Consider the following 27,560-nt stretch of genomic DNA (forward strand, 5'->3'; position numbering starts at 1 on the left):
GCCTTTAAATTAAGGAAGCAGGGTCTAACTGGGACAAGGGGGTCGCACATCTTCTCCCGCCCTGTCAACTGGAACAGAGCCTTCCCTGCCCACCCCTGCTGATTCACTGGCTTACCCCCTATCTCCAGGATCTCCAAGGCGTCAGCTTTTTTTTTTTTCCCTGGTGCAAAGGAGCTGGGAAATGTGGCTCTGGCCAGTGCAGGAGAAGGGGCCTTTATGTATACCAGCAAAGACCCAATTGTTACTGAATCCAAACTGGGCTGCTTTTCCCAATTATCTCCACTACTCTTCTGGTCTCCACTTTTTCTGATGCCAAGTTTTAACCCAGAACAAAAGCTCCTGTCGGGACTGATTTATAATCCAGATCTGCTGACAAGGCCCTAAAGGGTCCCTCCCCTGCAGGGCTGCACCATGCTTAAAGTTACCACCCTAGCTACTGGGCCACCAGTCTCTTCACCTCTGCCCTTTGCCCCTAGCCAGGAGGTGGCATCTGTCTCCAGGTCCCAGTGAGGTGGCCTCCCTGGGGTTCCTCGGTTCACCTGCCCAGCTCGGAGGACTAGCTGGCAAGGAGGACAGCCCAGCACGGCCCAGGAGGCCAGAGCTACAAGGTACTTCTAGGAGTGGCAGTGGGCGGAGGCTCGAGTTCTTCTCCAGGTGGCTCCCCTCAGTCCCTTTCATCTGAACATCAGGGCTCCTGTCACTTGTTTTTCAGCCTTCTAGCGGCACCAGGAGGAGTCATTTCCTGAGGGTAAGCTCAGCACAACTGGAATCGAGGGTTGTTTCACCCGGATCAGGACGAGGGGGTCGCTGAGCGGGTCCCTTCTGGAGCGTGAGAAACAAGAGGCGCAAGGTCTCGGGAGATTTGGGGGGGGGTCGTCTTCCTGGCTGGTGAGGCCCGTTCAGGTCTGATCGCAGGGGTCAGTGGGAGTTGAAGAAAGGAAACAGAATCGGGGGCCAAAAGACAGACCACTCTGGTGCGCCCCAAAGAGAAGCCTGGGACGCTCTCCAGGAGGTGGCCCGCCCGCCTTCGTTCCAGTAACCATAGCGTCGGGAGCCTCTTAGCCCCCTTTCTGAGCCGGGCTGCCCAGCCCGCACGGTTAGCTTTGGGGGACACTTCGGAAAAACCGGGTGAGTCCGACACCCCCCTTGCTAGGGCCCGATGTCCCTCCCCCGCCCCACCTCCCGGCGCGGTGGCGCAGATCTCTGCTGCTGGGCGCGGGGCGGCCAGGCACCGGGAGGGGCGGGGGTCCGAGCCCCCAGGCCGGGAACAGGGAGGCGTGCAGGTCGCAGCCCCCTCCGGGGCGGGCCTTCGCGTCCCGCCCCCGGCCTCCGACGACAGCCCCTACCCGTCCTGACGTCAGGGGGGAGGTGGCGGAGAGCCTCGGCAGCGGCGGAGAAAGAGCCGGCGCCCGCCGCGGTGGCGCGGTGAGCCCGAGCCCAGGGGCGCCGAGCCGAGCCGGGCAGAGGGGCGGTGGCAGAGGGGCAGCGGAACAGGGCGGGCGGGCGCGCGCGGGCGGGCGGGCGGCGGCGCGCGAGCAGAGGCGGACCGTGGTCGGAGCCGAACGCGAGGGCGGCGCCCAGAGATTCAAGCAGCGAAGAAGAGGTGAGTGAGGCCGGGGCTGCACGGGGCCGAAGCCAAGGGGCTCTCCGGGGCCGCCGCTTTGTCCCCAGACTCGAGCAGGGGACGCCGCACGCGCGGGGGACAGGGTCTGGGGGCGCAGGGAGGGGCGGCGGCGGGGACAGCTGTCCGCCCGAGCGCCTCCCTGCGCCCCCCGCGGGCTGCTTCGCGGAGGCTCGAGAGCGGGGCTAGCGGCGCCCGCAGCCCCAGGGTCCGCAGGCACGGACTGGCCAGGGGGAACAGGGCTCAGGGTGCGGGGGTCCTTCGTACTCTCCGGTCCACGCCCGCGATCTTTTCCAGGCCCCCGAACTGCCCCCGGCTCCCCCACCCCCGACGGAAAGTTTGGGGCGGGCTTGGACGGAGGCCGATGTTGTGAGATCGGATTTCCCTGCCGCGGCCTCCGGCCGCGCGCCCGCTCCGCTGGGGAGGCGGGCTGTCCTGGAAAGCCAGGCTCCGGAGCCGCGCCGCCCAGTCCCCGGCTGGAGCGCTCGCCCTGCAGCTGCTGGGGCGCCGTCCGCGGCCCGCCGCTCGGGGTGGGCAAGGGTGGGGGGCGCGCCGCCGGGACTCCGCACCCCTCTACATACCCCCACCCCCGGGGCTGCCCGTTTCCCCCGCCCTGGGAGGAGCAGTGCCCGCAGAGCCTCGGAGCTCGCTGCGGGGTCCGGCCTGGGCCTGGGGTAAGGAACCGAGGGAAGGCTGAGGGTGTGTTGGGGGACGGGTTGGGGGGGGTGAACGCATCCCCGCCCCCCCCCGCCCCCGCCGCCCCCGCCGCCCCCGCCGCCCCCGCCGCCCTTCCCGCGCTGGGGAACTGGGCCGACAGGGGGCGTCCGCCGGTCGGGCTCCGCCACGCTCCCAGCGCCTCCGCTTTGTTTGCATTCAAATCCCCGGAGCTGGGGGAGGGGAGAATCGAGGCGAACCCAGGACAGGGTCCCGACTGGACACTTTGCTTTGGGGTGAACAGATCCTCAGCTCTGTGTCTCTGTGCCCTGGAGGGTCAGAGCAGTGGAAGTGAATCCAGATGGCCTGCCCGGACCGGGGTCCCGGCGCGATCCCTGAGTTGGGAAGGCTCCTCAGACCCGGGGAGAGCGCAGCAGGCACTGGCCCTGCTTCGGGCGCCCCCGCGGTCCAGGAAGAACACCCCCGACGCTCCCCACCAGGTCCTCACTTCCCCCTGCCCCTGCCTGAAAGCGCCGCCGGGAAGATCCCTGATGAGACCAGAGATCTGTCCCGCGGCCCTTCAGCCCGAGGGCTGGTTGTCTCCTAGGAGGCTGTGCGTGGAACAGGATGAAGCCCCGGTCCTTTCCACGCCCATCCCATTCCACTTCCTGCCTGCCTTCTTGGGCAACAAAGGGGCCTCGGGAAGCGGGGGGCCCCTCCAGCTCCCGGCCTCACTTCAGCCCTATGATGTGGAACTGGGTTTTGGGCTCTGCCCGGCTATTGTCTGCGCTGGGGGAGGGGAGAGGCTGAACCGCGACCCCCGCAGGCCTGATGCACCGAGTCCTTCCTGGGGGGCTTTTCCTACCGCCTGCCCCACTTACAGGTTCATCCCCTTTAAGCTGGCTGGAGCCCCAGTAGGGTCAGGTCCTGGTCGCAGAGGTTATTTTAAGAAATCCTTCGAATCTGTCAGGCCGGAGTGGGGGAGGAGGGTCCTCTCTTTATTTTCTTAAACAACTTCCTGTTGAGAAGTGGGGGAGGGCCGGAGGATCTTTGAAGGTCCACTCTTCCAGCTGACTCAGCTCTCCCCGTCCCCTCAGGGAGACCCCATGGTCCTTTGGAAGCTGTGGGGAACGAGGCCAGGTGTGGGAGGGGACTAGGTCATGGCTCTCTGGGCTGGGGCAGTGGGGGGAGCCCTGGGGAGGCCTGATCAGATCTTCTGTCCTGTCAGTGCCTCCTGGCATGGCTTGTGTGGGCCCCCTTCCGGTCTGTTTTCTCTGACTATGACTCTGACCCTTTCTTTTCCCCCAGCAGGGCAGCTGGCCTGGAGCTCAGAGCCGCGGCGTGTGCCATGGCCCCACACTGGGCCGTCTGGCTGCTGGTAGTGGAGCTGTGGGGCCTGGGCCTTGGGGCTGAGGTGTGGTGGAACCTGGTACCCCGGAAGACGGTATCTTCTGGGGGTGAGTGTCTGAAGGCTGGGGAGCAGAAGGCCAGGAGGGACTGCTGGGGGAAGAGGGGAAGAAGGGAATTGCCTTCTGGAATGTCTGGCTTTATTCTGCAGTTGGGCTCAAGGTCCTGATGTACGTGACACAGCTTTCTAAGAAATGTGAGTGAGTGGCTCTAGGAACCCAGAACTGGTCGTCCAGGCCAGGATCTGGGGTGGCCCTCCTTACGCTTAGGACCTGGCTGCCTTGTTATCCAAGAGTGACCATTCTGCACCTGTCTCCCCACATCTCACTTCTGGAATTATCCCTAGCACTGAGAGCATAAAGAGAGAAACCTGAGCCAAGATAAGCACGAAGCAAAGGGTGTTACCACCCACTCCCAAGTCTTCAAGCTCTGTGCCCCCAGTAGTCCCCTTAGCAACCCTGATATAATAGACGCCCCCTTCTGCTGACCTAATACTCATGCCATCCTGATGGGCTTGGATGGGGTGTGTGTGCGCGCACATGCTCCTGTCGGGGAGGGGATCAGTGGACCTGACAGCCTTTCTGTGCATACACACCTGAATGCAGAGGTGATGTCAGGTGTTTGTATCATCCGTGCACTCTGGGGACCTGGGATGAGCTCACCTCCCACAGGCTCCTCTCGGTGCTAACGAAGCCCTCCCTTGCTGGTCTGTGTCTGGGCCCGTCGTTGGCTCCAAACACTAAGGATGGTTTAGGGGGACCTTGAGGACAGTCCAGCGGCTATTTTGGGGGTTGACATAGGAATCCTGTGACTACATGAATGTCGTGGCACCCTGCTCGACGGATGGCAACAGGTCTCCCCAGCCCCCAGGCTGCGGCACCATCTCTGGTCCCCAGGCTCTGGTTTCCCCAACCTCCCTGCCCTGGTCTCCCAGTCCGATTCCGTCTCCACATCCCGTGGCCGGCTCTGCTTGTACCCCTAGCAGCCTGCATTTGGGACCCACTGGAGGGAAGGTTCTCTAAGACAAGGAATGCTCGCAACTTCCTTCCATCCTGCCCGGCTGGATGAGGGGCCAGGGCAAGGCTGGACCCTGGTGGGGGCAGTGGGCAACAGAGCAGGGAAGGAAGCAGCAGCGGAAGGGGGGGGGGCGGGGGCGGGGGGGTTGGCGGGATGGGGAGGTGGCTACTGACCCTGAGAGTGAGAGCCATCAGTCTGATGGTTTCCTCTGGCCGGAAGCTGTGGCTGAGATATCCTTCCTTCCTCCTCTCCAGCCCAGATTTGCCTCCCTGGGTGGGGAAAGCCAGGGAGGCCTGGGTGGAGCTGTCAGAGTCAAAAGCCTATTCAGAAAATGCCCTTTATTGCTGGTCAGAGGAGCTTGGCTGGCATCTGCTTGTGGGGTGCTGGCTCTAATGTGCAGTGACCATTGCATAGAGGAGGGCTACTTCTGGGGGAGAGGGGATGCCTGGAGTCCCAGGAAGGTCCACTTACCCCAGCCCTGGTCACTCCGGCCTTGTCCCTGCAGAGCTGGCCACAGTGGTGCGGCGCTTCTCCCAGACGGGCATCCAGGACTTCCTGACGCTGACCCTGACCGAGCAGACGGGGCTTCTGTACGTCGGGGCCCGGGAGGCCCTGTTTGCCTTCAGCGTGGAGGCTCTGGAGCTGCAGGGAGTGGTGAGAGGTGGGGGAGCGGGAGGCATACGGGGGTGAGAGAGGAGAGGCTTCGCTTGGCCGCCCCCACCCCGCTCACCCCGGTGAGCATGTCGCTTTGCCCGCGAGTCTGCAGCACTTGCTGGGACCGCTGCGCTGGGGTAGCTGGGGCTCTGGTCCTCTCTGGAATAAGCTCCCAGAGAGTGGGGACAGTGTCCTCTCACTTTGGGTCCCCATGTTGCTGCCACGAGCCGCACTGATGACACATGCTTGGTGTGCCTGCAATGATGCTGATGTGTTCCCTCCCTGTCCTCAGATCGCATGGGAGGCGCCAGCTGAGAAGAAGGCTGAGTGTATCCAGAAAGGGAAGAGTAACCAGGTCGGCTCTCTGGGACCTGCTGGGGGGCAGGGGGTGCATGGTGCACGCTCTTTCCGCTCTGTCCCAGTGCTGGTCTGGGTCCTGGGGTCCCTGTGTTCCGGACACTCAGACATTAACAGATGCCTCTCTGTCCCCAGACGGAGTGTTTCAACTTCATCCGCTTCCTACAGCCATATAACACATCCCACCTGTATGTGTGCGGTACCTATGCCTTCCAGCCCAAGTGCACCTACATTGTGAGTGCCACTCCTCTCCCCCATCCCCCAGGCCTGTCCCTGTTGCATTCTCATGGCTTTGTCCCCACCCCTAGGACATGCTCACCTTCACCCTGGAGCGGAGCGAGTTTGAGGATGGCAAGGGCAAGTGCCCCTATGACCCGGCCAAGGGCCACACCGGCCTCCTTGTGGGTGAGTGGCTGTCCCATTGCAGGTTGGGGGTCCCCAGGACTTGTTCCCACTCTGGGACCACGTGGCCTGAGTGTCTGCACCTTGCTTCTGCATGGGCTGACCCCATGTCTCCTGTAGACGGTGAGCTGTACTCAGCCACGCTCAACAATTTCCTGGGCACGGAGCCAGTCATCCTGCGGAACATGGGGCCCCATCACGCCATGAAGACGGAGTACCTGGCCTTCTGGCTCAACGGTGAGCCCTGAGAAGCCAGCTGGGTGTGGGAGACGCCTTGAGGGCCTGATGTCCGGGCTGACCCTCCTCCCCTTCCCCCCAGAACCTCATTTTGTGGGCTCTGCCTACGTCCCGGAGAGTGTGGGCAGCTACACGGGGGACGACGACAAGGTGTACTTCTTCTTCAGCGAACGCGCTGTGGAGTACGACTGCTACGCCGAGCAGGTGGTGGCCCGTGTGGCCCGTGTCTGCAAGGTATAGACTGCCAAGGCGGGCAGCCCTGCGTGCCTGGCAGCCCGGCAGGGCTGACCAGCCGTGGTGTCCCCTTGCCATTCACCAGGGCGACGTGGGGGGCGCGCGGACGCTGCAGAGGAAATGGACCACGTTTCTGAAGGCGCGGCTGGTGTGCTCCGCACCTGACTGGCAGCTCTACTTCAACCGGCTGCAGGCACTGCACACGCTGCAGGACGCCTCCTGGCACAACACCACCTTCTTCGGGGTTTTTCGGGCACGGTGGTGAGTTGGCCAGGAGCCCTCAGGTGGGGAGGAGCGGGTCTGTGGGTTAGGGATGGTTGATGGGGCAGGCCTCTGGGGGAGGCCCTGGGGGTCAAGGAGGATGTTGGGCTTCTGTCCTTTTCACCACTCCTCCATGAGAGGTGCCCCCAGTGGCACTTTGAGCTGCCAGCACATCACATGTGGCCATGGCCTTCTTGTGCTTGGGCCCTCCCTTTCCGCTGCACACCCTGAGCTGTGGGCACCCCAGCTCTGACCCTTGGGGTCCCTCCCTTGCTGTGACAGGGGTGACATGGACCTGTCAGCAGTCTGCGAGTACCAGTTGGAGGAGATCCAGAAGGTGTTCGAGGGGCCCTACAAGGAGTACCACGAGCAGGCCCAGAAGTGGGGCCGCTACACTGACCCTGTCCCTACCCCACGGCCCGGCTCGGTGAGTTGTCCTAGGCAGGGATGCGCGCACATGTTCTCCACTCTGATGCCTTTCCCTCTGGGCTGACAGCTCCCCCCCAAACCCTGCCCACCCCGCAGTGCATCAACAACTGGCACCGACGCCACGGCTACACCAGTTCCCTGGAGCTGCCGGACAACATCCTCAACTTCATCAAGAAGCACCCACTGATGGAGGAGCAGGTGAGGCCTCTATGGGGCCGCCCCCTGCTGGTGAAGAAGAACGCCAACTTCACCCACCTGGTGGCAGACCGGGTCTCGGGTCTTGATGGAGCCACCTACACGGTGCTGTTCATCGGCACAGGTGGGTATGGGCATGGCAGCTTGGGGCGAGGCGCAGGCCTGTGTGCCCGAGGCAGGGAGATCCAGAGACAGCCCCACCCCAGGACCCTCCTGCCCTTTTCTTGACACCTGTTCCCCCCACCCCTGCAGGAGACGGCTGGCTGCTCAAGGCCGTGAGCCTGGGGCCCTGGGTTCACCTGATTGAGGAGCTGCAGCTGTTTGACCAGGAGCCTGTGGAGAGCCTGGTCCTGTCCCGGAGCAAGGTAACCATCAGGCCCCACCCACCGTGGCCCCCCACGGCTCCCAGTCATGTGCTTGGCCAGTACAGGGGTGGGGAGATGCCCAAGACAGCCCCGAGATGTCCGGGGGGCAAGAACGCTAGTGGAATCTGCACTCTGTGGGCGTTGTATCTTCTGTACAGCCCGGTCGTGACGGCACTTGGCAGCTGTTTTCAGGCCCCTCAGGGTGGACTGTGCTGCCGTCCACCGGGCCTTGTGCCACTTTGGCTCCTGACGCCCTCGTGATGGCTCCTTGCCTGCCAGCCCCGACCCCCGGCGTGGTCAGCAGTTCCCTGAAGCGCTGCTCGATGCTTCCCTTCCCCATCCACTCTCTTCCCGCCTGTCTGTGGCACTTTCACGTGCCTGGCTTTTCCCAACCCTGGAGGCTCAGGTTGTTCCCCAGAACGTAGAATCATGGCAGAAAGAAAGCCTGTAGTTGCAGAAACACACGGATTGGCGATCTCCATTGAAACAGAGGAAAACGCCTTATGCTTTGCTGGTGCTATTGTGAGGCTGACGGGATCTGCGGAAACTGAACTTCCTGCGCTATTTATACTATTCTGGAGTCGTGTGTGTGTGAAAGAGGGAGAGAGAGTATATGTTTGTGAGTGTGTGTGTATGTGAGTGTGTGTGAGTGTAAGAGTATGTGTGTGTGCGTGTGTGTGCATGTATGAGGGTGAGTGTGTGTGAGTATAAGAGTATGTGTGCATGAGTGTGTGGGGGACTGTGTGTGTGCGTGTATGAGAGTGGGTGGGTGTGAGTGGGTGAGTTGGTGTGTGTGCTGTGTGAATGTGTGTGAGTGTGAGAGTGTGTGTACATGGTGTGAGTGAGCAGGCACAAGGATACTTCTCGGCCTCACAGGTCTGCTGTTCCTTTCTAACAAGGTCACGTCTGTAAGGGGCTTAGGATTGCTCCTGGCTTACAGTAAGCCCTCCGTGCATTCCCAGCCCTCAGATTTCCCTCTTTGGGACGTGAGCACAGCCCACTTCCTGCTTCGGGCCCCCTGCCCTGGCAGTCATCCAAGCCCCCGCCCTGGGCCGTGTCCGGGCCTGGCTCAGCCTCCCTCCTGTGCTTCTCTGGCAGAAGCTGCTCTTCGCGGGCTCCCGCTCCCAGCTGGTGCAGCTGCCCCCAGCCGACTGCATGAAGTACCACTCCTGTGCCGACTGCGTGCTGGCCCGGGACCCCTACTGTGCCTGGAACGCCAACAGCAGCCGCTGCGTGGCCGTGGGCGGTTACTCCGGGTGAGGGCGGCTTCTGCGTGTGCGGCGGGGACCAGCAGGGAGGGGAGGGTGGCTGGAGCCGGGACGCTGACGGATCCCTCTTCCCCCACCAGGTCCCTGCTGATCCAGCATGTCACGGTCTCAGATACCTCGAGCATCTGTAGTTTCCGGGGCAGTAAAAAAGGTGAGCTGTTGTCTTAGTCCTCCTTCCAGGGTGTACGGGCCTCGGGGGACTAGGACCGGGGTGTCTATGTCCTCCCTCGGCCTGGGCTTCTTGAATTGCACTGACTCTTGTTTTCTCTGCCGCTGCAGTCAGGCTCACGCCCAAAAACATCACAGTAGTGGCGGGCACAGACCTGGTGCTGCCCTGCCGTCTCTCCTCCAACCTTGCCCACGCCCGCTGGACCTTCGGGGGCCGAGACCTGCCGGCGGAGCAGCCTGGCTCCTTCCTCTACGATGCCCGGCTTCAGGCCCTGGTGGTGATGGCTGCCCAGCCCCGCCACGCTGGCGCCTACCACTGCTTTTCGGAGGAGCAGGGGGCCCGGCTAGCTGCCGAAGGCTACCTGGTGGCCGTGGTGGCAGGCCCGTCGGTGACGCTGGAGGCCCGGGCCCCGCTGGAGAACCTGGGGCTGGTGTGGCTGGCCGTGGTGGCCCTGGGCGCTGTGTGCCTGGTGCTGCTGCTGCTGGTTTTGTCCCTGCGCCGGCGGCTGCGCGAGGAGCTGGAGAAAGGTGCCAAGGCGGCAGAGAGGACCCTGGTGTACCCACTGGAGCTGCCCAAGGAGCCCACCAGCCCCCCCTTCCGGCCCGGCCCCGAGACGGACGAGAAACTCTGGGACCCTGTGGGCTACTACTACTCAGATGGCTCCCTCAAGATCGTGCCTGGCCACGCCCGGTGCCAGCCCGGCGGTGGGCCCCCCTCGCCACCCCCTGGCATCCCCGGCCAGCCCCTGCCTTCTCCGACACGGCTCCACCTAGGAGGTGGCCGGAACTCCAACGCCAACGGCTACGTGCGTCTCCAGCTGGGAGGGGAGGACCGGGGCGGCCTCGGGCATCCTCTGCCCGAGCTTGCTGACGAACTGAGGCGTAAACTGCAGCAGCGCCAGCCGCTGCCGGACTCCAACCCCGAGGAGTCCTCAGTATGAGGGGGGCCCCTCCAGCGGCAGCCTGGGAGGCACGGCTCCCGATGTTTTTGCACAGGCACCAACTACCTCAGGGACATGGCGTGGGCAACCTGCTCTGCCCGGGACAGACCCTGCCCGGCACCGCCCGGCCATGAGGACCTGCTCTGTCAGCACGGGCACTGCCACTTGGTGTGGTTTACCAGGGCACCAGCCTTGCAGAGGGCACCTTCCTCCTCTGTGAGAGGCTATGAATCACAGACGCATGGGACCCCAGCAGCCAAAACCTTTCAAGGCAGAAGTTGTAGATGTGGGTGTGTTTGTGTACATATGTGTGTGAATGCAGATGTGTGCACATACATATGTACGTATGTACGTACATACGTGTGTGTGTGTGTGTGTGTATGTGATGCAGTCTTCCTGTTTCTGTCAAGTCTTCCCTTGGCCTGGGGTCCTCCTGGTGGGTCATTGGAGCTATGAAGGGGAAGGGGTCAAATCACTTTGCCTCTCCTGCCCCCACCTGTCCCCAGTAGGGGGCAGCCATGTACATATGGGGGTGGGCTGGGCAGGGTGCTATGCCCCTTTGGGGGAATCAGGGCTCTGGGTTGGGGTCTGGTCCTGCTCCCAGGGCTATGAATGTTTTCAGGGTGGGGGGGAGGGCAATGCAGCCTCCTGTGTGTTTGGGGGGAAGGGTTGGGAGGGGCCTCCCACTTGGCCCTGGGGTTCAGTGGTATTTTATACTTGTCCTCCCTGGCAGGGCTGGGAAAGGTTATGTGGGGGGGTGGGAGGGAAGGTGAGAGGGGTGGGCATGCTGTGGATCTGGCATATCCTCTCCCAGCCCTAGGAGGAGGGCTTGCAGCAGTGTAACTTATTGTGTCCCCGCGTATTTATTTGTTGTAAATATTTGAGTATTTTTATATTGACAAATAAAATGGAGAAAATGAAACCATTTCTGTCATGGAGATAAGACATTTGGGCTGAAACCTGGGTGCCAAGAGGGAGGCTCCCTGTGGGCTGCATGGGGCTGGACCGCCTTCACTCTCAGCCTGCCCCTTCAGTGGTCCCCCTCCTGCTTGTTCCCCTCTCTAGAGAGGGGTCCAGAGGCCAGGCTCCAGTGTTTTCCCACAGTGGTGGGTCGGACTGGGAACTAGACCAGGGCCACAGCCTCTGGGGAGCCAACCATGGCTTCTGGCCAAAGGGAGAAGTCAGGGCTTGGGCAATAGAAGCAGTAGACGAGGAGGAGGGGCCTGGCTTCCCAGGACTCTGGGAAGGGGAAATGGGAGAGGAACTTCCTAGAAGCACCTTTAACTTGTGCGGACTGGCTCATGTGAGGATGGGGCTCCCCACCAGTTTAGGAGAAGAATTACTTTCAGCCTTTACCCTCCAGGAATGTTAGTCTTGAATGCTTCAGATAACCATGCAATATGGAACTTCCTCCACTGCCACCAGTAGGCACCAAGCCCCTTTGCTATAGGAAGGAGCCTGTCCAGGACCAAGATATTTTTAAGAAAACCAGGACCTAGCCTGGCTTCTACAATTCACGCCCACACACAGGCAGTGGAAATGAAGAGTCCTCTGTACCCTTGACCAGTCTGGGGGGCCTGCTGTGGCTGGAACAAGCTGCTGCCGGTGTCCTGCTGTAATAGAGGCCTGGCATCTGCTGATTTGAGCAGCTAGCTTCCTGAATGGTCAGTAACCCACAGGCGAAGGAAGTTGATTCAGTAAATTAGGTGCCCACTGTGAGGGGTGACGGTTCCAGTTTCTTTTCCTTGGCCCCCCAGCCCCTACCCCGGGCCTACTTGCAGGTGCTTTGAGGAGCCAATACAAGTTGTGACCATCTGCCTCCCACGGCGTTTCAAGAAGTGGGCAGCAGGGTAGAGAGGAAGGAGGGGGTCTTGGCCTTGCAACTGGTCACCGCGCGGCCGTGGGGACCTATCAACCTGAGCCCGAGATGGTGGGGGAAAGAGGTGGGGAAGGGCCTTGGGGCCCGCCTGGTGACTCCCGACCCTGGGGATCCTGGTGGGACGAGGAGAACCTGGAGGGGGCCACATACACGGCCGGCTGCCCTCCCGAAGAATCGGGTTCTGGGTCTCAGCGGGCGCGACCGGGCCTCCGCTTAGCCTGGGACGCCCTCTCGTGGCCGCTTCGGGCCGGCGCGGCCCAGCGCCTCAGGTCCCGCCCTGCCGTCGCGATTGGCTCCCGGGCCCAGACGCAGACGCTTGATTGGTCGGGGCCGTGGTTCGTGCGGACGCCGAATGGTCAGACCAGGCTGTACGCCGAGGCCGCGCCCACGCCCGCCGGTGGCCGTGCCCGCTCCCGGCAGCCGGTGGGCGGGCGCGGAGGGCGACATGGCGGCGCCGCGGCCCTGCGCGGACGTCCCCTGCTGCTCCCACCCCAGCACGGCGCCCGGCGTGCAGCAGACGCTGGACGAGATGGACTTCGAGAGGGGTGAGGGGGCGCAGCTCTGCTGGCCCGGCGCCTTCCGGCGTCCCCAGGCCCCCGGGGCCAAGGAGGTGGCTGTGAACCGGGATCCCTAGAAGGAAGCGGCCGGGGTGGGGATGCAGGTGGGGGGCGGGAGTGGGCCTGGTCGGAGCGCGGGCCGGCTGTGGGCTCGCAGCTCACGCGTAACGAGAGCCCGCCGGGGAGCTGGCGCGAGCTTGGCAATAGAAACGCCGGCTCGTATGCACGTCGGCAAACAGGCATTGGCTTCGGTAACTTTCCCCAGTGGTGTGGCGGGATCCGACTCTCCCCTCCCCTGGTGCGACCCCGGGACACCCAGGCCTGCTCCGGGGTCTGAGAGGGGCCGGGCGGCAGAGTCTGCATCCAGGGTACTGCACCCACCCCGAGGGTATGGAGCTTCAGACCAGGGGGCTGCGCTGTTCGGGGCTGCCTGTCGGGCACTGCAGGCACGACATAAAGCAGGTGGCCTCCAAGAGCGCGATGTCATCCTTACATGAGCGTCAAGTGGGGTAACTCCTTTGCCCTCGGCTGTGTGCACAGAGCCTTGCTCTGTCTGGTTCCCTACCACCCGCACGGCCTGCTACCTTTGCCCCGACTCTGCTCAGGCCTTCCAGCCAGAGTCCCTGAGATGTGTGTAGGGTTCCGAGGACTTTGAGGACTCCACAGATTAGATGCCCGCTCACCACTTTGGCTGTGGTTTTCACTTTGGGCTGACACGTGACAGTGTTTGGTTGTGACTGTATATTCAAACATCTTAAATAGTACTTGATCCAACATTGGTGTGTTTGAAGTGGGGAAGAAGGGAGGTTGTGTCTGGCCAGTCTCCTGTCCTGGTTAGACAAGCCCCTGGGCTGTCTGGCTTACAGCGATGTCTCCAGCACCCCTCACAGTGCACAGCTCAGAGGAGGTGCTCAGATCACATTTGTTGAGCAGACGAATTCCCATTTGGTAGATGAGAAGACTGAGGCTGAGAGGTAAAGAAAGTGCTAGAAGCCCCCAGGCCTTGAACATTGTTCAGTGCTTGGGATGTGCCTCTGCAGGAATCTGGTCGGCAGCCCTGAACGGAGACCTGGGCCGAGTGAAGTATTTAATCCAGAAGGCGGTGGACCCCAGCCAGCCTGACTCCGCAGGCTACACGGCTCTAGTGAGTTGGGGAGGAGCCTCAGCTCTGGGTTCCTGCTCTCTGGGCGGGGATGATGTTTGCTTTTTCCCTTCTCCCACTCTTTCTTCTCTCCCAACAGGGTTTCTGTTTAAGCATCTTATGAACCTGTTTTTTTTTTTTAATTAGCCGAGGTGCTTTTCACTGATTGTTTAACAAATCATTTTCATAACAGTAAAGAATCCACCTGCTAATGCAGGAGACATGAGAGACCTGTGTTCGATCCCTGGGTCAGGAAGATCCCTTGGAGAAGGGAATGGCAACCCACTCCAGTATTCTTGCCTGGAAAATCCCATGGATAGAGGAGCCTCTTGGGCTACAGTCCATAGGGTCGCAAAGAGTCAGACACAACTGAGCGACTAACACTTTCACTTTTCACTTTCATGATACTGTGAGGTAGGATTGGTAATTATTGAGACTTCCCTGGCAGTCCAGTGGTTAAGATTTCACCTTCCCATGCAGGAGCATGGGTTCTATCCCTGGTTGGGGAAACAAGATCCCACATTCCTGGGGACTACTGAGCCCGAGTGCCGCAAGGAAAGATCCCGCATGCTGCGACTAAGACCTGACACACCCAAAAATAAACAAATATATTGTTTAAAAAGGAATGGTTATTATTCCCACTTTCCAGTGGCTGAAACTGAAGCTAGGCGTGCAGGCTCGCCCCGGTCACCCAGCTGCCAGAGGGGGCTCCGGCCGCCACTGCACCCCTCACCCAGGGTTCTGCCTCCTGACCCCAGCTCTGTTCACCTCAGCACTACGCCAGCCGCAATGGGCACTACGCCGTATGCCAGTTCCTGCTGGAGAGTGGGGCCAAGTGTGACGCCCAGACCCATGGGGGAGCCACCGCCCTGCACCGCGCCAGCTACTGCGGGCACACGGACATTGCCCAGCTCCTGCTCTCGCACGGCTCCAACCCCAGGCTGGTGGACGCCGACGGCATGACCAGTCTGCACAAGGTGCGTCCCTCTCAGAAGTTCCACAAGCTGCGAGAACTTCTTGTCTCTTGTCTTTATAAAAGCTAGAGCGTGGGAATTCTCTAGCTGTTCAGTGTTTAGGACGTGGCACTCTCACTGCTTGGACCCAGGTTCCATCCCTGGTCAGAGAACTAAGACCTCAGGCCACATGGCACAGCCAAAAATGAAAAAGGTATAACACGTTCATGGTGAAAACCGTGGGGATAACAGGAAAGCATAAAGGAGAAAATCGGAATCATTTGTAAGCTCAGTGTTCACCTATCATCACTTTAGGATTAACATATAATTTTCCAGCGAGCTTCCTATGCACGTAAATTAGTACAAAACATAAGGTGTCATTTTCTTTCTCTTAGTGATACATCCTCAATGCTTTTTCACATAGTTTTCTGAAACTTGTACCTACCCTCGCCTCTCTCTCTAGTCCACTTTCCACACTGTGACTGGAGTGATCATTTAATTAAGTTTTCTGCCTAGAAACACGTACCCACAGTGAACAGCTTGAGGAGTACAGAATACCTGCTCTGGACACAAATTTTGCTCCCCACCCCTCTTCCCACTAGCTCAGTCTTCTGGGTCACTTTATTGACTGGGGGATTTCTGCAGAAATTAACACCTGTGGCTGGCAATTTTTCTTTTGGCCAAAAATTAATTCTGTTATTTCACCAACACTTTGCAAGTTATTAGGCTTCCCAGGTGGCTCAGTGGTCAAGAATTTGCCTGCCAAGGCAGGAGATGTGGGTTTGATCCTGGGTCAGGAAGATTCCCCTGGAGGAGAAAATGACAACCCACGCCAGTATTCTTGCCTGGGAAATCCCATGGGCAGAGCAGCCTGGCGGCCCACAGTTCATGGGGTCACAAAGAGTCAGATGTGACTGAGCACGTGCATTGTAGGTTATTACATTCAGGAATTAAACCGGACACACCTGTAAAGTCTTCTAATTTTTGTTAAATGTTGTCTTCAATCCACTCCGCTGTAGAAGCGAAGGAGCATTCTCTCTTTTTGTTGGTCTAATATTCATATCGTCTGAAACAGAACTTTATTCTGGAGAACTAGTATCTTCTTAGACACTAGCATACGTGTCGCTTGGAGGATTGGAGAAAGTATCTTCATAAAATTCACCAAAAAATTCTTCACTCAAAATTTCCTGATGCATCATTTTTGAAAATTTTATGTTGATAATATATACAGCATTGGGACAGGAACCTAACAGAGCAAAATGTGAATGATGACAATTATGTTATATAGTGAACCCTGATCAGTTTTAAACTCCAACAGTGCACACTGATGTTAATTGTATCACTGTCTGAAAACGTATCGATATGTCTCTGGTCAGTCATGTGTTAGGGCGTCCCCTTTTGCTGATTTCTTGTTTATCTTTGAAAGGCAGTTGATGCATCCATAAGGCCTGTGTGTATAATCTGGTCCTCTCTTAGCCCACTTGATCTTCTCCCAGAGCGATGGTTTAAAGTGCAGTTCGGACCACACCATGCCTTAGAGTCCTTGGAGGCTTGCTTCTGCCAAGTCCTTAAGCTGGTTAACAGGCCTTCTGGGGTTGGCCCCTGCCCACCTGTCAGCTTGCCCTGCGCTCCCTCCCAGCCCCTTGCCTGTTGCGGTCAGGCCCTGCTAGTTGTCTTCAGTTTCTTTCTTTCTTTTTCTTTTAAGTAATGTTATTTATTTCATTATTTTTGGCTGTGCTGTGTGGGCTTTTCTCTAGTTGCAGCAAGCAGGAGCTACTCTTCATTGTAGTGAGCGGGCTTCTCATTGCAGTGGCTTCTCTAGTTCTGGAAGACAGGCTGTAGAGATGTAGGCTTCAGTGGCTGCAGCTCCCAGCTCCAGACCACAGGTCCAGTCGTTGTGGTCCACGGCTTAGTTGCTCCTCAGTGCCTGGGATCTTCCTGTGTTAGCAGCAGATTCTTTACCACTGAGCCACCAGGGAAGCGCCCGTCTGCCGTCTCTTGAGCCCACCTCTGTGCCTCTTGCAGGCCACAGGCAGCAGCTCCTGTCTGGGGGCCTCTCCTCTCCCTTTGCTCTCTGGCTGTGTCTGTTCCTTTTTCTGGACCTCAGCTTCCACTTCACATGCTCAGAGAGCCCTCCTCTTCCTCGCGGAGGGCAGCTCCCCCACCCGGATCCCCAGAGCACCCTGTACCTGGCTTCTCCTGCCTCCTTTCCCTCTTGAAGCCCCTCGCCGTGATCTCTGTCTCTCTCACAGGGGCAGCTGGAATTGGCCTTGTTTCCTGTTGCAGCCCCAGCACCAAGCTCAGATGCCGAGAGAGCAGCTGGGGGCCCTTTTGTGTGGAGACCCTTGCCGGTTGCTCATTTCCCAGTGGCCTGAACCAATATAGCTTGAGTGTGTCACCACCACAGCTCCCGTGATGAGCATTGACAGGCAGGACACTGCCAGGGACAGACCCAGCTGCTCTCACCCACAGCTTGCAGCATTCTCGAGAAATTCAGAGAACGAGTGTGTGTGAGGAATATGAATCGTACAGCCCTTCCTTCCAGCCTGCCTGCCTCCCTCCCTCCCTTCCTTCTGCAAACGTTGGCACCTTGTGGGGTTTTTTTGCTAAAAATTATTTGGAATTCGTCTCACAACTGCTCATAACTTACCTGCCTGAATTGAAGCAATGATATTCAGAACTCTGGGTCTGTCCTCATCAAGATATTTATGCCTAGTAAAGATTTAGATTCAAATTTGAGTTGGTGTTGGGTACTAATATTTGATATCCTTCAGGAGCCCTTGTCTGTTGGAAGAAGTGGGGAATAGAGTGATATAGCTATTGAGAGCTCAAACTTTGGGGTCAGACAGACCTGACTTAGAATTCCCCAGGCTGCTACACTAGCTCTGTGACCTTGGACAAGTTACTCAATTTTTATAAGCCTCAGTTTCTTCATCTCTAAAATAGAAACAATAGTATTTCTTACCTCTGATGGTTATTGGAAACGTTGAATAAGATAATCTGTGTAAGTCACCTGACTCTGTTCTTTTTTGGAGGGTGTGGGAATTGTTTATCTCAGAGGAAAAAGGAGAAGCCTGGGTGGCAGACCTGTTTCTCTCTGCTCATCTGGACGCTCCCCAGGGCAGGGGACGTGTCTCATGTGTCTTGTACCCATGGTGCCCCTATAGACAATATGCATGTTTGTATAGATGCTTAGAAATCCAAGGTTCTATACTTGTTCTTTTTTTTTTTTTTTTTAATTTTATTGTGTTTTGGGTGTGCTGGGTCTTTGTTGCTGTGTGCAGGCTTTCCCTGGTAGCGAGTGGAGGCTCCTCTCTAGTCGTGCACAGGGTTCTCGTTGCAGAGCGTCGCTCTCGGTATGTGGGCTCAGTTGCCCTGTGGTATGTGGGATCTTCCTGGACCAGGGATTAAATCTATGTCCCCTGCATTGGCAGGTAGATTCTCAACCACTGGACCACTGAGGAAGTCCCTGTACTTGTTCTTTTTTTTTTTTTCCCTTTTTGGCCACACCTGGCGGCATGCAGAATCTTCGTTCCTTACCAGATCCCTGTGACATGTGGAATTTTTCTGGACCAGGGATTGAACCAGCACTCTCTGCAGTGTAAGTGGAGAGTCTTAACCATTGGATGGCCAGGGATGTCCTCTGTACTTGTCCTTAATGTGCAGGCTTGAGCAAAGAAGCATGGCCCCTGAGCAAAGGGCCCTCGCAGAGCAAGAAAGAGCAGGGCACAGTGGGGTTCAGCTTTTGATCGGGCTCCTCTCCCCACAGGCTGCTGAGAAGGGTCACGTGGACATCTGCTCCCTCCTGCTGCAGCACAGCCCAGCCCTGAAGGCTGTCCGGGACGGGAAGGCCCGACTCGCCTGCGACCTGCTGCCTGGCAACAGCGACCTGCGGGACCTGCTGGCCAGCTGAGTCGCTGCCTCCTGTCTCAGACAGCGCACCGAGGACTCAGCCTGGCTCTCCCAGCCCCCACCTTGGACAGCACCCGAGCCCGCAGGGTGAGAGCCTGAGGCCGAAGCAACCTGACAGAGCCTCACTCTGGCCACTCGAAGAGAGGGAATTCAGATTGCGGGGGCTGCCAGGGTTGCCGCCTGGACAGATGATCGTATTCTAAATTAGCTCATGTGGAAACATCTATCCACTAAGAAAAAATAAAGTTATAGCCTTACCTCATCGACTGCACAAAAATAAATGTGGAGTTAAGACCCAAATCTGAAAATATAAAACTATGTAAGCATGAGAAGAAGCTATGGAATACTTGACACATGAAAAGCTGCTTTCTAGCCAGGTGACCTTGGTACAAGTCACTGTACCCATTGTGTCCCGTGTCCCCATCTCAGATAGGAGTGACTGTGGTGGGGTCTGTGTGGGGAGGAGACAATTGAAGATCTGAGGGGGCGCCCAGAGCCTTGCAGACAGCATTTGAGCTCCCACCTCCCCAAAACCTGACCCACACCTGCATCTATACCATAATTTCATTCATGTTAACTGTCTAAGAGACTACAAGGTGCTATCACTTTATGTTGCATTCATTGCTAATTACTAGTGAGGTTGAATGCCTGTCTTCTGTGACCTTGTCCAAATTTAAATTTTTAAATTTTTAAAATTTTTAAAAAATTTTTTCCTTTTTTGATTCATAGGAGTCGTTTATGTATTTTGGATATTGATCCTTTGTTTTGTATACATATCTATATATATCTTTTTCATGCTGTCTCTTATCTTAACTGTGTTTGTTGTTACCTGTTTGTGAAAATTGGTACAGTGGATGGCAGTTTGACAATATCTACTAAAATTTAAGTGAGCGAGACCAATACTTCTAATTTCTCTGTAGCTCCCTAGAGAAATATCCATGTATACAAAATTTTTGTGTGTGTGATCTTAGTTCCCTGACCCGGGATGGAACCCGTGTTCCGTGCATTGGAAGCACCAAGTCTTAACCGCAAGTCCCCCGAAATGTTTATTTACAGATGCATTTATAAAGATGTGCACTGGAGCATGGGGTGAAATGTTAAAAAAAGAAGAAAAAAAGTAGAGATAACTCCAGTGCTCTCAACGGGGGGACAAGTAAGACTCCAGCCTTGAAGCCACATGAGCAGAGATGAGGTTCCAGCCCATCGAGTGCAGCCTGTGCTGATGTGGAAAGAGTGCTGAGTCGTGACCACAGTAGAGTAGGTAGAGCCACATAGGAACACAAACACACTCACACACATTCAGGAGGAGTGTCAGGAGGAGGTGGGTGAAATTGCACCCACTGTTTCCCCAGGTGGGGGTCCTGAGCTTGATTTGCTATGTGTGGACTTATTTTATAAGAGGTAATTTTCTTCTTCGATAAAGTAATACCAACAATAAATTAATACTAGTTAGCGCCATGTGAGTACCAACAGTCTTCCGCTGAGGATTTCAGATGCAGCGTCGATACCCTCGCCCTGGGATGTCGGAGGGGAGGAGTCGTGTCGGTGGCAGGAGTGGAGTCCGAGTTCAAGCCTTGCTTATTTTTGTCGGTTTCACCTCACTCTCCTTCAGGTAACTCTTCCCTTCCTCAGGACCACAGGCCAAAAATCACCTTTGAGAAAAACACCCTGGACCATAAGCACAGAAGAGTTTCTCTAAAAAGCCCTGGGCTCCCCCGGCCTCAGAGCTCAGAAGCCGACTGCGGGTAGGCCCTCGGCGGCCCAGGACCCACAGCTCCCCCTCCCCCTCACCCATCCTGCTCATCTCTGCTCATGTGGCTTCGAGGCCAGAGTCTTACTCACCAGCTATCAGGTTTCCTTTCAAAGGTCAAGGCAGAAATTCAAGGCACAGCTGGGTGGACCGCAGGCTTCGTGTCTTGGGGAGAATTAGGAAGGTTGACCGGTAGCTGCAGACGAATCGCTTTGCAACTGGATTAATGGTTAATGTTTGTTCTTGGACCTGGAGCGGATCTGAACCTCACCTTGCTGCGGAAGGATGTGCTCCAGGCCCGGCAGGGCGTCTGGCTGGGGACCTGCATGTGAGCCATGGAAGTCTCTTCCAGAGGCGTGAGGTGCCAGTGACAGACTGGGTTGGCTCTTTCTTGATGGTGGCCTGGCTTAGTACATTGACCTTGACCATTGGAGTGGTGAGGGGGCAGGGTTGCCTGGGGAAGGAAACCAGTGGGAGCAGCTAGGTTTCAGCCTGGAAACTGGTCAAGAGGTGGGAAGTCACTTGGTTTCTTCCTATAGGAGCCAGGAAGCTTCCTGAGGCAGAAGTCAGCCTCTTCGGCCTCTCCCCGTAGAGGTCCACTTTAGGATTCTGGCCTCCTATTGCCAGGGTAGTCGCACTGTCTCCCAGGATCTCCTGCAGCCTGCCCACGGTCTCCCTCCACAGCAACATGGAGGCTCACACTTCTTTTTCTCCATGGTGTCTACACTTAGGAGCATGCATGTGTGCTAAGTCACTTCAATTGTGTCCGACTCTTTGCGACCCTATGGGCCGTAGCCCGCCAGGCTCCTCTGTCCTTGCGATTCTCCAGGCAAGAATACTGGAGTAGGTTGCCATGCCCTCCTCCAAGGGGTCTTCCCGACCCAGGGTTCAAACCAGCATCTTCTGCATTGGCAGGCAGATTCTTTACCGCTAGCGCTGCCTGAGAAGCCCACACTTGGGAGAATGGGAGCTATTTCCCCTTGAACCTGGGCTGGTGGCCCCACATCCAGGATGTCTATTAATTGGTTGAAGCACCTCTGAGTAGGTGCTGGATGGGGGTGTCTGAGGATGCAACTGACTCAGCTCAGAATAGTTCTTTCTCCCGCCTGCGGCAGGCTGAGTGCCCAAGGCAGTATTTTGGTGAGGGTTACAGAGCCACCGAGTTATCTGGCCCAGGCACAGGCCTCTGCTTTGCCCTCCCCCCGCCCCCCACTGGCTCTACTATAAAAGGGTTGAGCTGCTCAGCTCCTCTCACCGGGGCCTGAAGAGCAGGGGGGACCATGAACTTCATCAGCATCCAGCAGTTGGTGAGGACTTGGGGCCGCGTGGCAGGGGCCGGGCAGTGGTCTGGGCGCCCCTGGACTGTCTCAGCAGAACGAGGGGGTCAGGCAGCTGCTTTTTGTGGCCTGAGGAGGTTTGAGGAGTAGAAACGTGCAGTTCCGTTCTGGTCTATCTGCCCAGGTCTCACGTGAGGGGCTAGGGAGCAAGATAGAGAAGAGACAGTGAGGAAGGGGCCAGGCGATGGTTGACAAGAAATTCCTTTAGTGGGTTCTGCCCTTGACTGTGATGGCAGAAGGGGAGTGGGAAGTGGCACATTACCCCGGGAGACACGAGTGTGGCCCAGCTGCTGGTTGAGCTCAGTTGTGTTGCTGGTCATTGCTGGGGAAATGGTCTGGAGGGTCTGACCACCTTGGCTGGGAGGGGAGAAGGTGCTCGAGCTCCCTGGGCAGTGAGAAGCAGGGACGCCAGTGACACTTCAGGCTGTCTGTTGTGGGAGGCTGGGCATGGGGTAGTGAGGCCGCAGGTGTCACTTTGCCCCACAAGCCCCACTGCCAGCCAGTTCAGCCTGTGCTGGGAGGCGGGTTGCAGGGCCCAGGAAGTGTTTGATTGCCTGAGTTCACTTTAGAAGGGAATGGAATAGAGTCCCACGTGGCTGGAAGCCATACACTCTGCCATCCTATCATTCCAGCCTTTTCTCTCCCCTCAACTTGCTTCTTCCTGGGTGCTGCCAGCTCCCGAATCCTGGGGGCAGGGGCCAGGGGAGGGAGAAAAGAATGGTTCGCTGTACAATGGGCTCCACCCTAAGCGCAGCCCCCGTAACTCATTTCATCTTCGGCACCGAGAGGAAAGAGCTAGCGTTACCCCTGAGTTATTATAAAGAGAGCTTCCCAAAGAGCCAAAATCTGAATGCAGGAATTTGGCATTTTACCCAGGAGGTCTCTCCGCTGTCCCCCTACTGCCCCCACCCCCACCCCAGCCTGGGCTCAGGTGGCAATGTGGCATGATCTGGTAGGAATGTAAGGACAGCCACCCACGAGGGAGGCCCTGAGCTCACCTGGATGCAGCCCAGCAGTATAAATAGATGCGGTGTCAGGTGCCAGCTGCTGGGTTCTGCTGACAGGACAGAGTGGGCGGCAGCCAGCTACCCTCTCGGGTCTCAGATGATGCTGTAGATGGTGAGAGCCAACAAGGAGCAGGTGGACTGCCATGGCACTTTGCACAGGTCCAGATAGGCTCATTGATCTTTGTATGTCAACTCCTGGCCGGAACCCCTCATCCAGCACAATTGTGTTTGCTAGGTTTCGTCACTTAGTCGTGTCTGACTCTTTGCGACCCTGTGGGCTGCAGCCTGCCAGTCTCCCCTCTGCGTGTAATTCTTCGGCAAGAAAACTGGAGTGGGTAGCCACTGCCTTAGGGCTCCTCCTGATTTTCCTGAGTCTCTGTCCTCATCTGTTCCTATAGGTCAGTGGAGAGCGAGTTGAAAGAACGAAATTGGAATGTGGACATGGAGTTCCTGATCCTGGAGGGGGGCTTCGCAGCTGGAGGCTGGGGCCCCAGGAGGCCGAGGCCCGGGAGAGGCAGAAACTGGACGAGGAGAAGAGAAGGAGAGTGAGTGGCCAGCGGTGGCGGCCCAGGGGAGCTGGGTGCGGGCAGGCTGAGCAGGGGTGCTCGGGGACTGATGGCTTGGATGGGCACTCCTGCTGCCCAAAGATGAGGGCAACACCAAGAGTTGCCCCAGGGCTCCAGTAGCTAGCGGCTGACGGCTGGCATGGTCCTGTTTCTGCCACAGCTTGAAAGATTTAACAGTTCCAGAACTAACTTGGAGAACCTGGCTGATTTGGAAAAGTTGGTTCAAAGACGGAAAGAAAAGCGACTGAAATGCAGGGTCCCCCCCAAGGCACCCCAGCCTGAGGTCAAGGTGAGCGAGGGTGCCACACCTGGGCTGGAGTTCATGAGCTGGAGCCTTGCGTCCCCACGAGAGGCCTGGGGAGGAGCTGCCCAGCCTGCATCTGGAGCCCCCTTTGCCCCCGCTGTCAGTCTGCCTCAGCTGCTAGCAGAACAAAGTACCACAAGCTGGAGGCTTAAACAGCAGCTGTGTACGTACGGGGTACGTACCAGGGGTTCATCTCTGATCAGGGCTGGTTCATCCCAAGGCTCTGGCGGTGGAGTTGTCCATGCCTCCCCCCAGCTTAGGGGTTGGTGGTAATCTGCTATTGTTTCCTTGGCTTATGGATGCATTGCCCTGGTCTCTGCTCTGAGCTCACATAGTCCACGAGGCCTTCTGCGTGTGCATGCCTGTATCCAAATGTCCCCTTTCAGTAAGGACTTGCCATATTGGAACAGGGCCCACCTACTCCAAGATGACCTCATCTTAAACAATTAGTTACAGTGACCCCATTTCCAAGTAAGGTCACGCTCAGAGTGCTGGGGTTAGGACCTTAACATATGAGCTTGGAGGGGACACAGCTCAATCCATAACCCCCACCCCATACCTGTTCAGTCAGTCTTCTGGGGGCAGGATTGTTTTTTAAAATTTTGTATTTTTTTTACCTAATTGGCTGTGTGGGGTCTTAATTGCATCATTCTGGATCTTTGGTTGCAGAGCATGGACTCTCTCGTTGTGGCTTTCGGACTTCAAAGCCACAAGCTCTGTAGTTTTGATGTGTGGGTTTAGTTGCTCTGTGGCATATGGGATCTTAGTTCCCTAATCAGGGATGGAACCCATGTCCCCTGCATTGCAAGGGAGATTCTCAACCATTGGACGACCAGAGGAGTCCCTGGGGGCAGGTTTTTTTAACCTGTGGTTTGTATAAGCCGATAGTGTGCTGGTCCTCAGCCGGCTCTCTGGTTAGACTGTGAGGCCGTGCATCCCAGCAGCCTCTCGAGTGAGTGGGCCTTGTCCTCGAACTTACCCGGCTTTCCTGGTGGCTCAGATGGTTAAGAATCTGCCTGCAATGCAGGAGACCAGGGTTCGATCCCTGGGTCAGGAAGATCCCCTGGAGTAGGAAATGACAACCTACTCCAGTATTCTTGCCTGGAGAAATCCCATGGACAGAGGAGCCTGGCGGCTATAGTCCATGGGGTCACAAAGAGTCAGACATAACTGAGCGACTAACACCTTGAATTTACTCAGCCGCAGCCACAGGCCCAGCTGGAACCCGTGGACCTGGAGGTGTTCCTGAAGGCAGCTGCCGAGAACCAGGAGGCCCTGATTGACAACTACCTGGCGGACGGAGGGGACCCCAATGCCCATGACAAGGTAGCGAGGGTGGTGCGGGCATGGTGAACGCCTAGGAAACCACAGGGCTTTTATTTCATGGGGCACAAGTCCCGTGGTGCCTCCTGAGTGGGGAGGGAGTGGGACCTCCAAGGGTGGCCAAGCTTCCTGCACCTGACCTCCCGCTCTCACCCCAGCTGCACCGCACAGCCTTGCACTGGGCCTGTCTGAAGGGTCACTGTGAGCTTGTGAACAAGCTGCTGGAGGCGGGTGCTGCTGTGGACGCTCGCGACTTGGTGAGACCCAGGGAAGGGCCACCCCCACAGTGAACCTCCCACTGGCTTCCCCAAACATCAGGGTGAGTTGGGTGCTTCTGTTTGCAGCTGGACAGGACCCCAGTGTTCTGGGCTTGCCGCAGAGGGCACCTGGACATCCTCAAACAGCTGCTTAACCGGGGAGCCCAGGTCAACGCCCGAGACAAGGTGAGGGGACAGGCCAGGGGGAGCCCGATGCTCTTTGGGGGTCGGGACGCAGACGTGCCAGCGTGATGACACTACCCCTCACCGCTCCCTCAGATCTGGAGCACGCCCCTGCACGTGGCCGTGCGCATGGGGCACTGCGACTGCCTGGAGCACCTCATCGCCTGTGGGGCCTGCATCGACGCACAGGACAAGGTCGGAGTCTGGTCACCAGAGGTCGAGGTGCCTCACGCCTGGGGCTGGGGACTGAGGGAGCCGGAGCTCAGCCATGACGCCTGCTGACCTGCCTGCCTCTCCTGGGGAGCGGGGGTGAGGAGGATGACACCCCATCCCTCTTGATAGGAAGGCGACACAGCTCTGCACGAGGCAGTACAGCATGGGCGCTACAGAGCCATGAAGCTGCTGCTGCTCTACGGGGCAGGGCTGGGCGTGCGCAATGCGGTGAGTGCGGGCAGGCAGCAGGGTGGGGCAGCTCAGGGACAAGAGTGGGCACTGAGCCAGTGTCCTCCTTCCAGGCTTCGGTGACCCCAGCGCAGCTGGCCCGGGACTGGCAGAGGGGCATTCAGGAAGCACTGCAGGCCCACGTCAGGCACACCCGGACCCGGTGCTGACAACCCGCGGGGCCACTCAGCCTCATTCCAGCCCCATCACCTCCCACCCTCCCCGTGGTCCTTCCTTGGTCCACCCCTCCCCCCCATCCCGCCCCCATCCCTAGCCCGACCCCTCGTCTCCAGGCAACCCTGTCAGACAGGGCCACTCCGAAAGGGGGACACGAAAGGGGGACACGTAGGAAAGCCTTCCCGCCTCCAGTCCTGGGGCTGAGCTGTGCCCAGCAGGGCGCGAGCTGGGGGCCGAGGCAGAGGACCCGGGTAGGGGGGGGCAGGAAACTGGGTCCAGTCAAGGGGCAGCAGAGGGTCGGCGCCAGGATGGAACGGGAAGGGAGCTAGCCTCAGGCTTCTGGGGCCAGTGCAGGATACAGCTCCTCAGTGTCCACTGGCCCTGCGGCCAGTAGACGACCAGGCTCAGCCCTCCACGAGGGCCTGCCTGCTGTCAGGGGGTGACATGTCGCGTGGCCAGCACCATCGGGCCACACAGGTGCCCTTGGGCACAGGTTTCTCCAGGGGCCTCGGTTCCTATCAGCAGCAACCCTGATAGCATCCGGAGTGGCTCCAGATGCTTCAGCCTTGAGGCTCTGAGCTGGGTCTGGCTGTCTGGAGGGGGCTGCTCAGCGGGTTTGAGCCCCCCAGCACAGAAGGCCAGCCAGCCCCAGCCCGGTTGCCTCAGCAGCCCCAGGGCTGATGAGCTGGAGCTAATTTACCCCAGGGAGACCTTGTGCCCTCCATCAGAAGCTTCGGTCAGGCCCGCCTGCCGCACTCGTTGGCCAGCTGGCAGCTCCTTGCAGAGGAAGCGCCCGGGTGCAGGGGGTTGCTTGTGGCCCACTCAGCTTCTGGGGCGGTGGCCCGTAACCCTACTCTGCCCTGGGCGTGGACATCCCCCCGGCACGAGAGCAGCACCGTGGCCTGGCCCCTGTAGCCACACCGCTTCACCCACCATCAGGGCAGGACGCGGAGGGCTCTGAGCTCACCTGCTCCTTTCCCCTCTCTCCTGACAAGGTAGCCTAAGGCCCAGCCTCCACACACTCCCCCTAAAGCTTCCTCTCACCATCCTTCCCAGGTCATGCCGCACAGAGGCAGACTTGTACCTGTACCACTGGCAGGGCTGGTCCTTTAATGCCAGAAATCAGAAAGCAAACCTTTGAGAACAATTTTGCCCCAAATGGAGAACCACAGGCAGAGGGATGGGCTCCCAGACGGAGGTCAGCCTCCCTCATGTAAGGGAACCTGGGCTGATAGCCACTCTGCAGCAGTTCTTTTTAGTCTCACTGGCCACCTTCTCAGGCCAAGGAAAAGGCAATTTCTACTCTGAAAAAGCTGGCGAGAGCTCCAAAGGGTGGCCGCACGCCTTCCCCTCACACGGGCAGCTCCTGCCCCATCGTGAAAGAGTCCCCCGTTCACTCAGACATGGTGGTCATGGGCAAACAGGTGGTCAAGTCCACGGAGAAGACAACTTCCCATCTAGAAAATGGGGACACTTAAGTGACAGACAAAAATACCTTTTTATACGCATCAGTATTTTTTGTTCATTAAAACTGGTTGATTATCCATCATGGCCTGGTTCTTC

At 58.0% G+C, this 27,560-nt stretch overlaps 3 protein-coding genes and 1 long non-coding RNA gene across 10 annotated transcripts; 3 read left to right on the forward strand and 1 right to left on the reverse strand.

Moving 5' to 3' along the window:
- The first annotated feature begins 1,373 nt into the window (after window positions 1-1,373).
- Window positions 1,374-11,135, forward strand: SEMA4C (semaphorin 4C). The gene is made up of 15 exons (XM_081484605.1): window positions 1,374-1,603; window positions 3,584-3,732; window positions 5,205-5,353; window positions 5,646-5,708; window positions 5,846-5,944; window positions 6,019-6,115; window positions 6,233-6,349; window positions 6,432-6,583; window positions 6,669-6,844; window positions 7,127-7,271; window positions 7,370-7,592; window positions 7,721-7,833; window positions 8,932-9,089; window positions 9,182-9,252; window positions 9,381-11,135. Exons 2-15 carry the CDS (start codon window positions 3,624-3,626, stop codon window positions 10,208-10,210), a joined length of 2,502 nt encoding a protein of 833 aa, XP_081340731.1. The 5' UTR covers window positions 1,374-1,603; window positions 3,584-3,623; the 3' UTR covers window positions 10,211-11,135.
- A 1,383-nt stretch (window positions 11,136-12,518) lies between these two features.
- On the forward strand, window positions 12,519-18,952 carry ANKRD39 (ankyrin repeat domain 39). Of its 4 annotated transcripts, none has more exons than XM_081484618.1 (5): window positions 12,519-12,634; window positions 13,687-13,790; window positions 14,546-14,764; window positions 18,265-18,341; window positions 18,510-18,952. In XM_081484618.1, exons 1-5 carry the CDS (start codon window positions 12,535-12,537, stop codon window positions 18,568-18,570), a joined length of 561 nt encoding a protein of 186 aa, XP_081340744.1. In that variant the 5' UTR covers window positions 12,519-12,534; the 3' UTR covers window positions 18,571-18,952. The 4 variants fall into 4 exon arrangements, with proteins under 4 accessions (XP_081340744.1, XP_081340746.1, XP_081340743.1 ...); XM_081484620.1 differs by having other exon boundaries at window positions 14,561-14,764; XM_081484617.1 differs by lacking the exon at window positions 18,265-18,341.
- Window positions 18,953-19,674: 722 nt separating this feature from the next.
- Window positions 19,675-23,267, reverse strand: LOC145503929 (uncharacterized). Its single transcript, XR_014051921.1, has 3 exons — window positions 22,738-23,267; window positions 20,495-21,878; window positions 19,675-20,304 (listed from the first exon to the last, which is right to left on the reverse strand). It is a non-coding gene; the product is annotated as an uncharacterized LOC145503929 (long non-coding RNA).
- On the forward strand, window positions 21,656-27,541 carry ANKRD23 (ankyrin repeat domain 23). Of its 4 annotated transcripts, none has more exons than XM_081484613.1 (9): window positions 21,656-21,709; window positions 23,145-23,291; window positions 23,473-23,790; window positions 24,817-24,942; window positions 25,098-25,196; window positions 25,284-25,382; window positions 25,476-25,574; window positions 25,722-25,820; window positions 25,895-27,541. In XM_081484613.1, exons 1-9 carry the CDS (start codon window positions 21,683-21,685, stop codon window positions 25,988-25,990), a joined length of 1,110 nt encoding a protein of 369 aa, XP_081340739.1. In that variant the 5' UTR covers window positions 21,656-21,682; the 3' UTR covers window positions 25,991-27,541. The 4 variants fall into 4 exon arrangements, with proteins under 4 accessions (XP_081340739.1, XP_081340741.1, XP_081340740.1 ...); XM_081484615.1 differs by having other exon boundaries at window positions 23,473-23,601; XM_081484614.1 differs by lacking the exon at window positions 25,722-25,820 and having other exon boundaries at window positions 25,476-25,688.
- Window positions 27,542-27,560: the final 19 nt, after the last annotated feature.

This window comes from Giraffa tippelskirchi, chromosome 4, assembly GCF_054371585.1.
Source record: "Giraffa tippelskirchi isolate mGirTip1 chromosome 4, T2T-mGirTip1v1.2.pri, whole genome shotgun sequence".
Taxonomy (NCBI): Eukaryota; Metazoa; Chordata; class Mammalia; order Artiodactyla; family Giraffidae; genus Giraffa; species Giraffa tippelskirchi.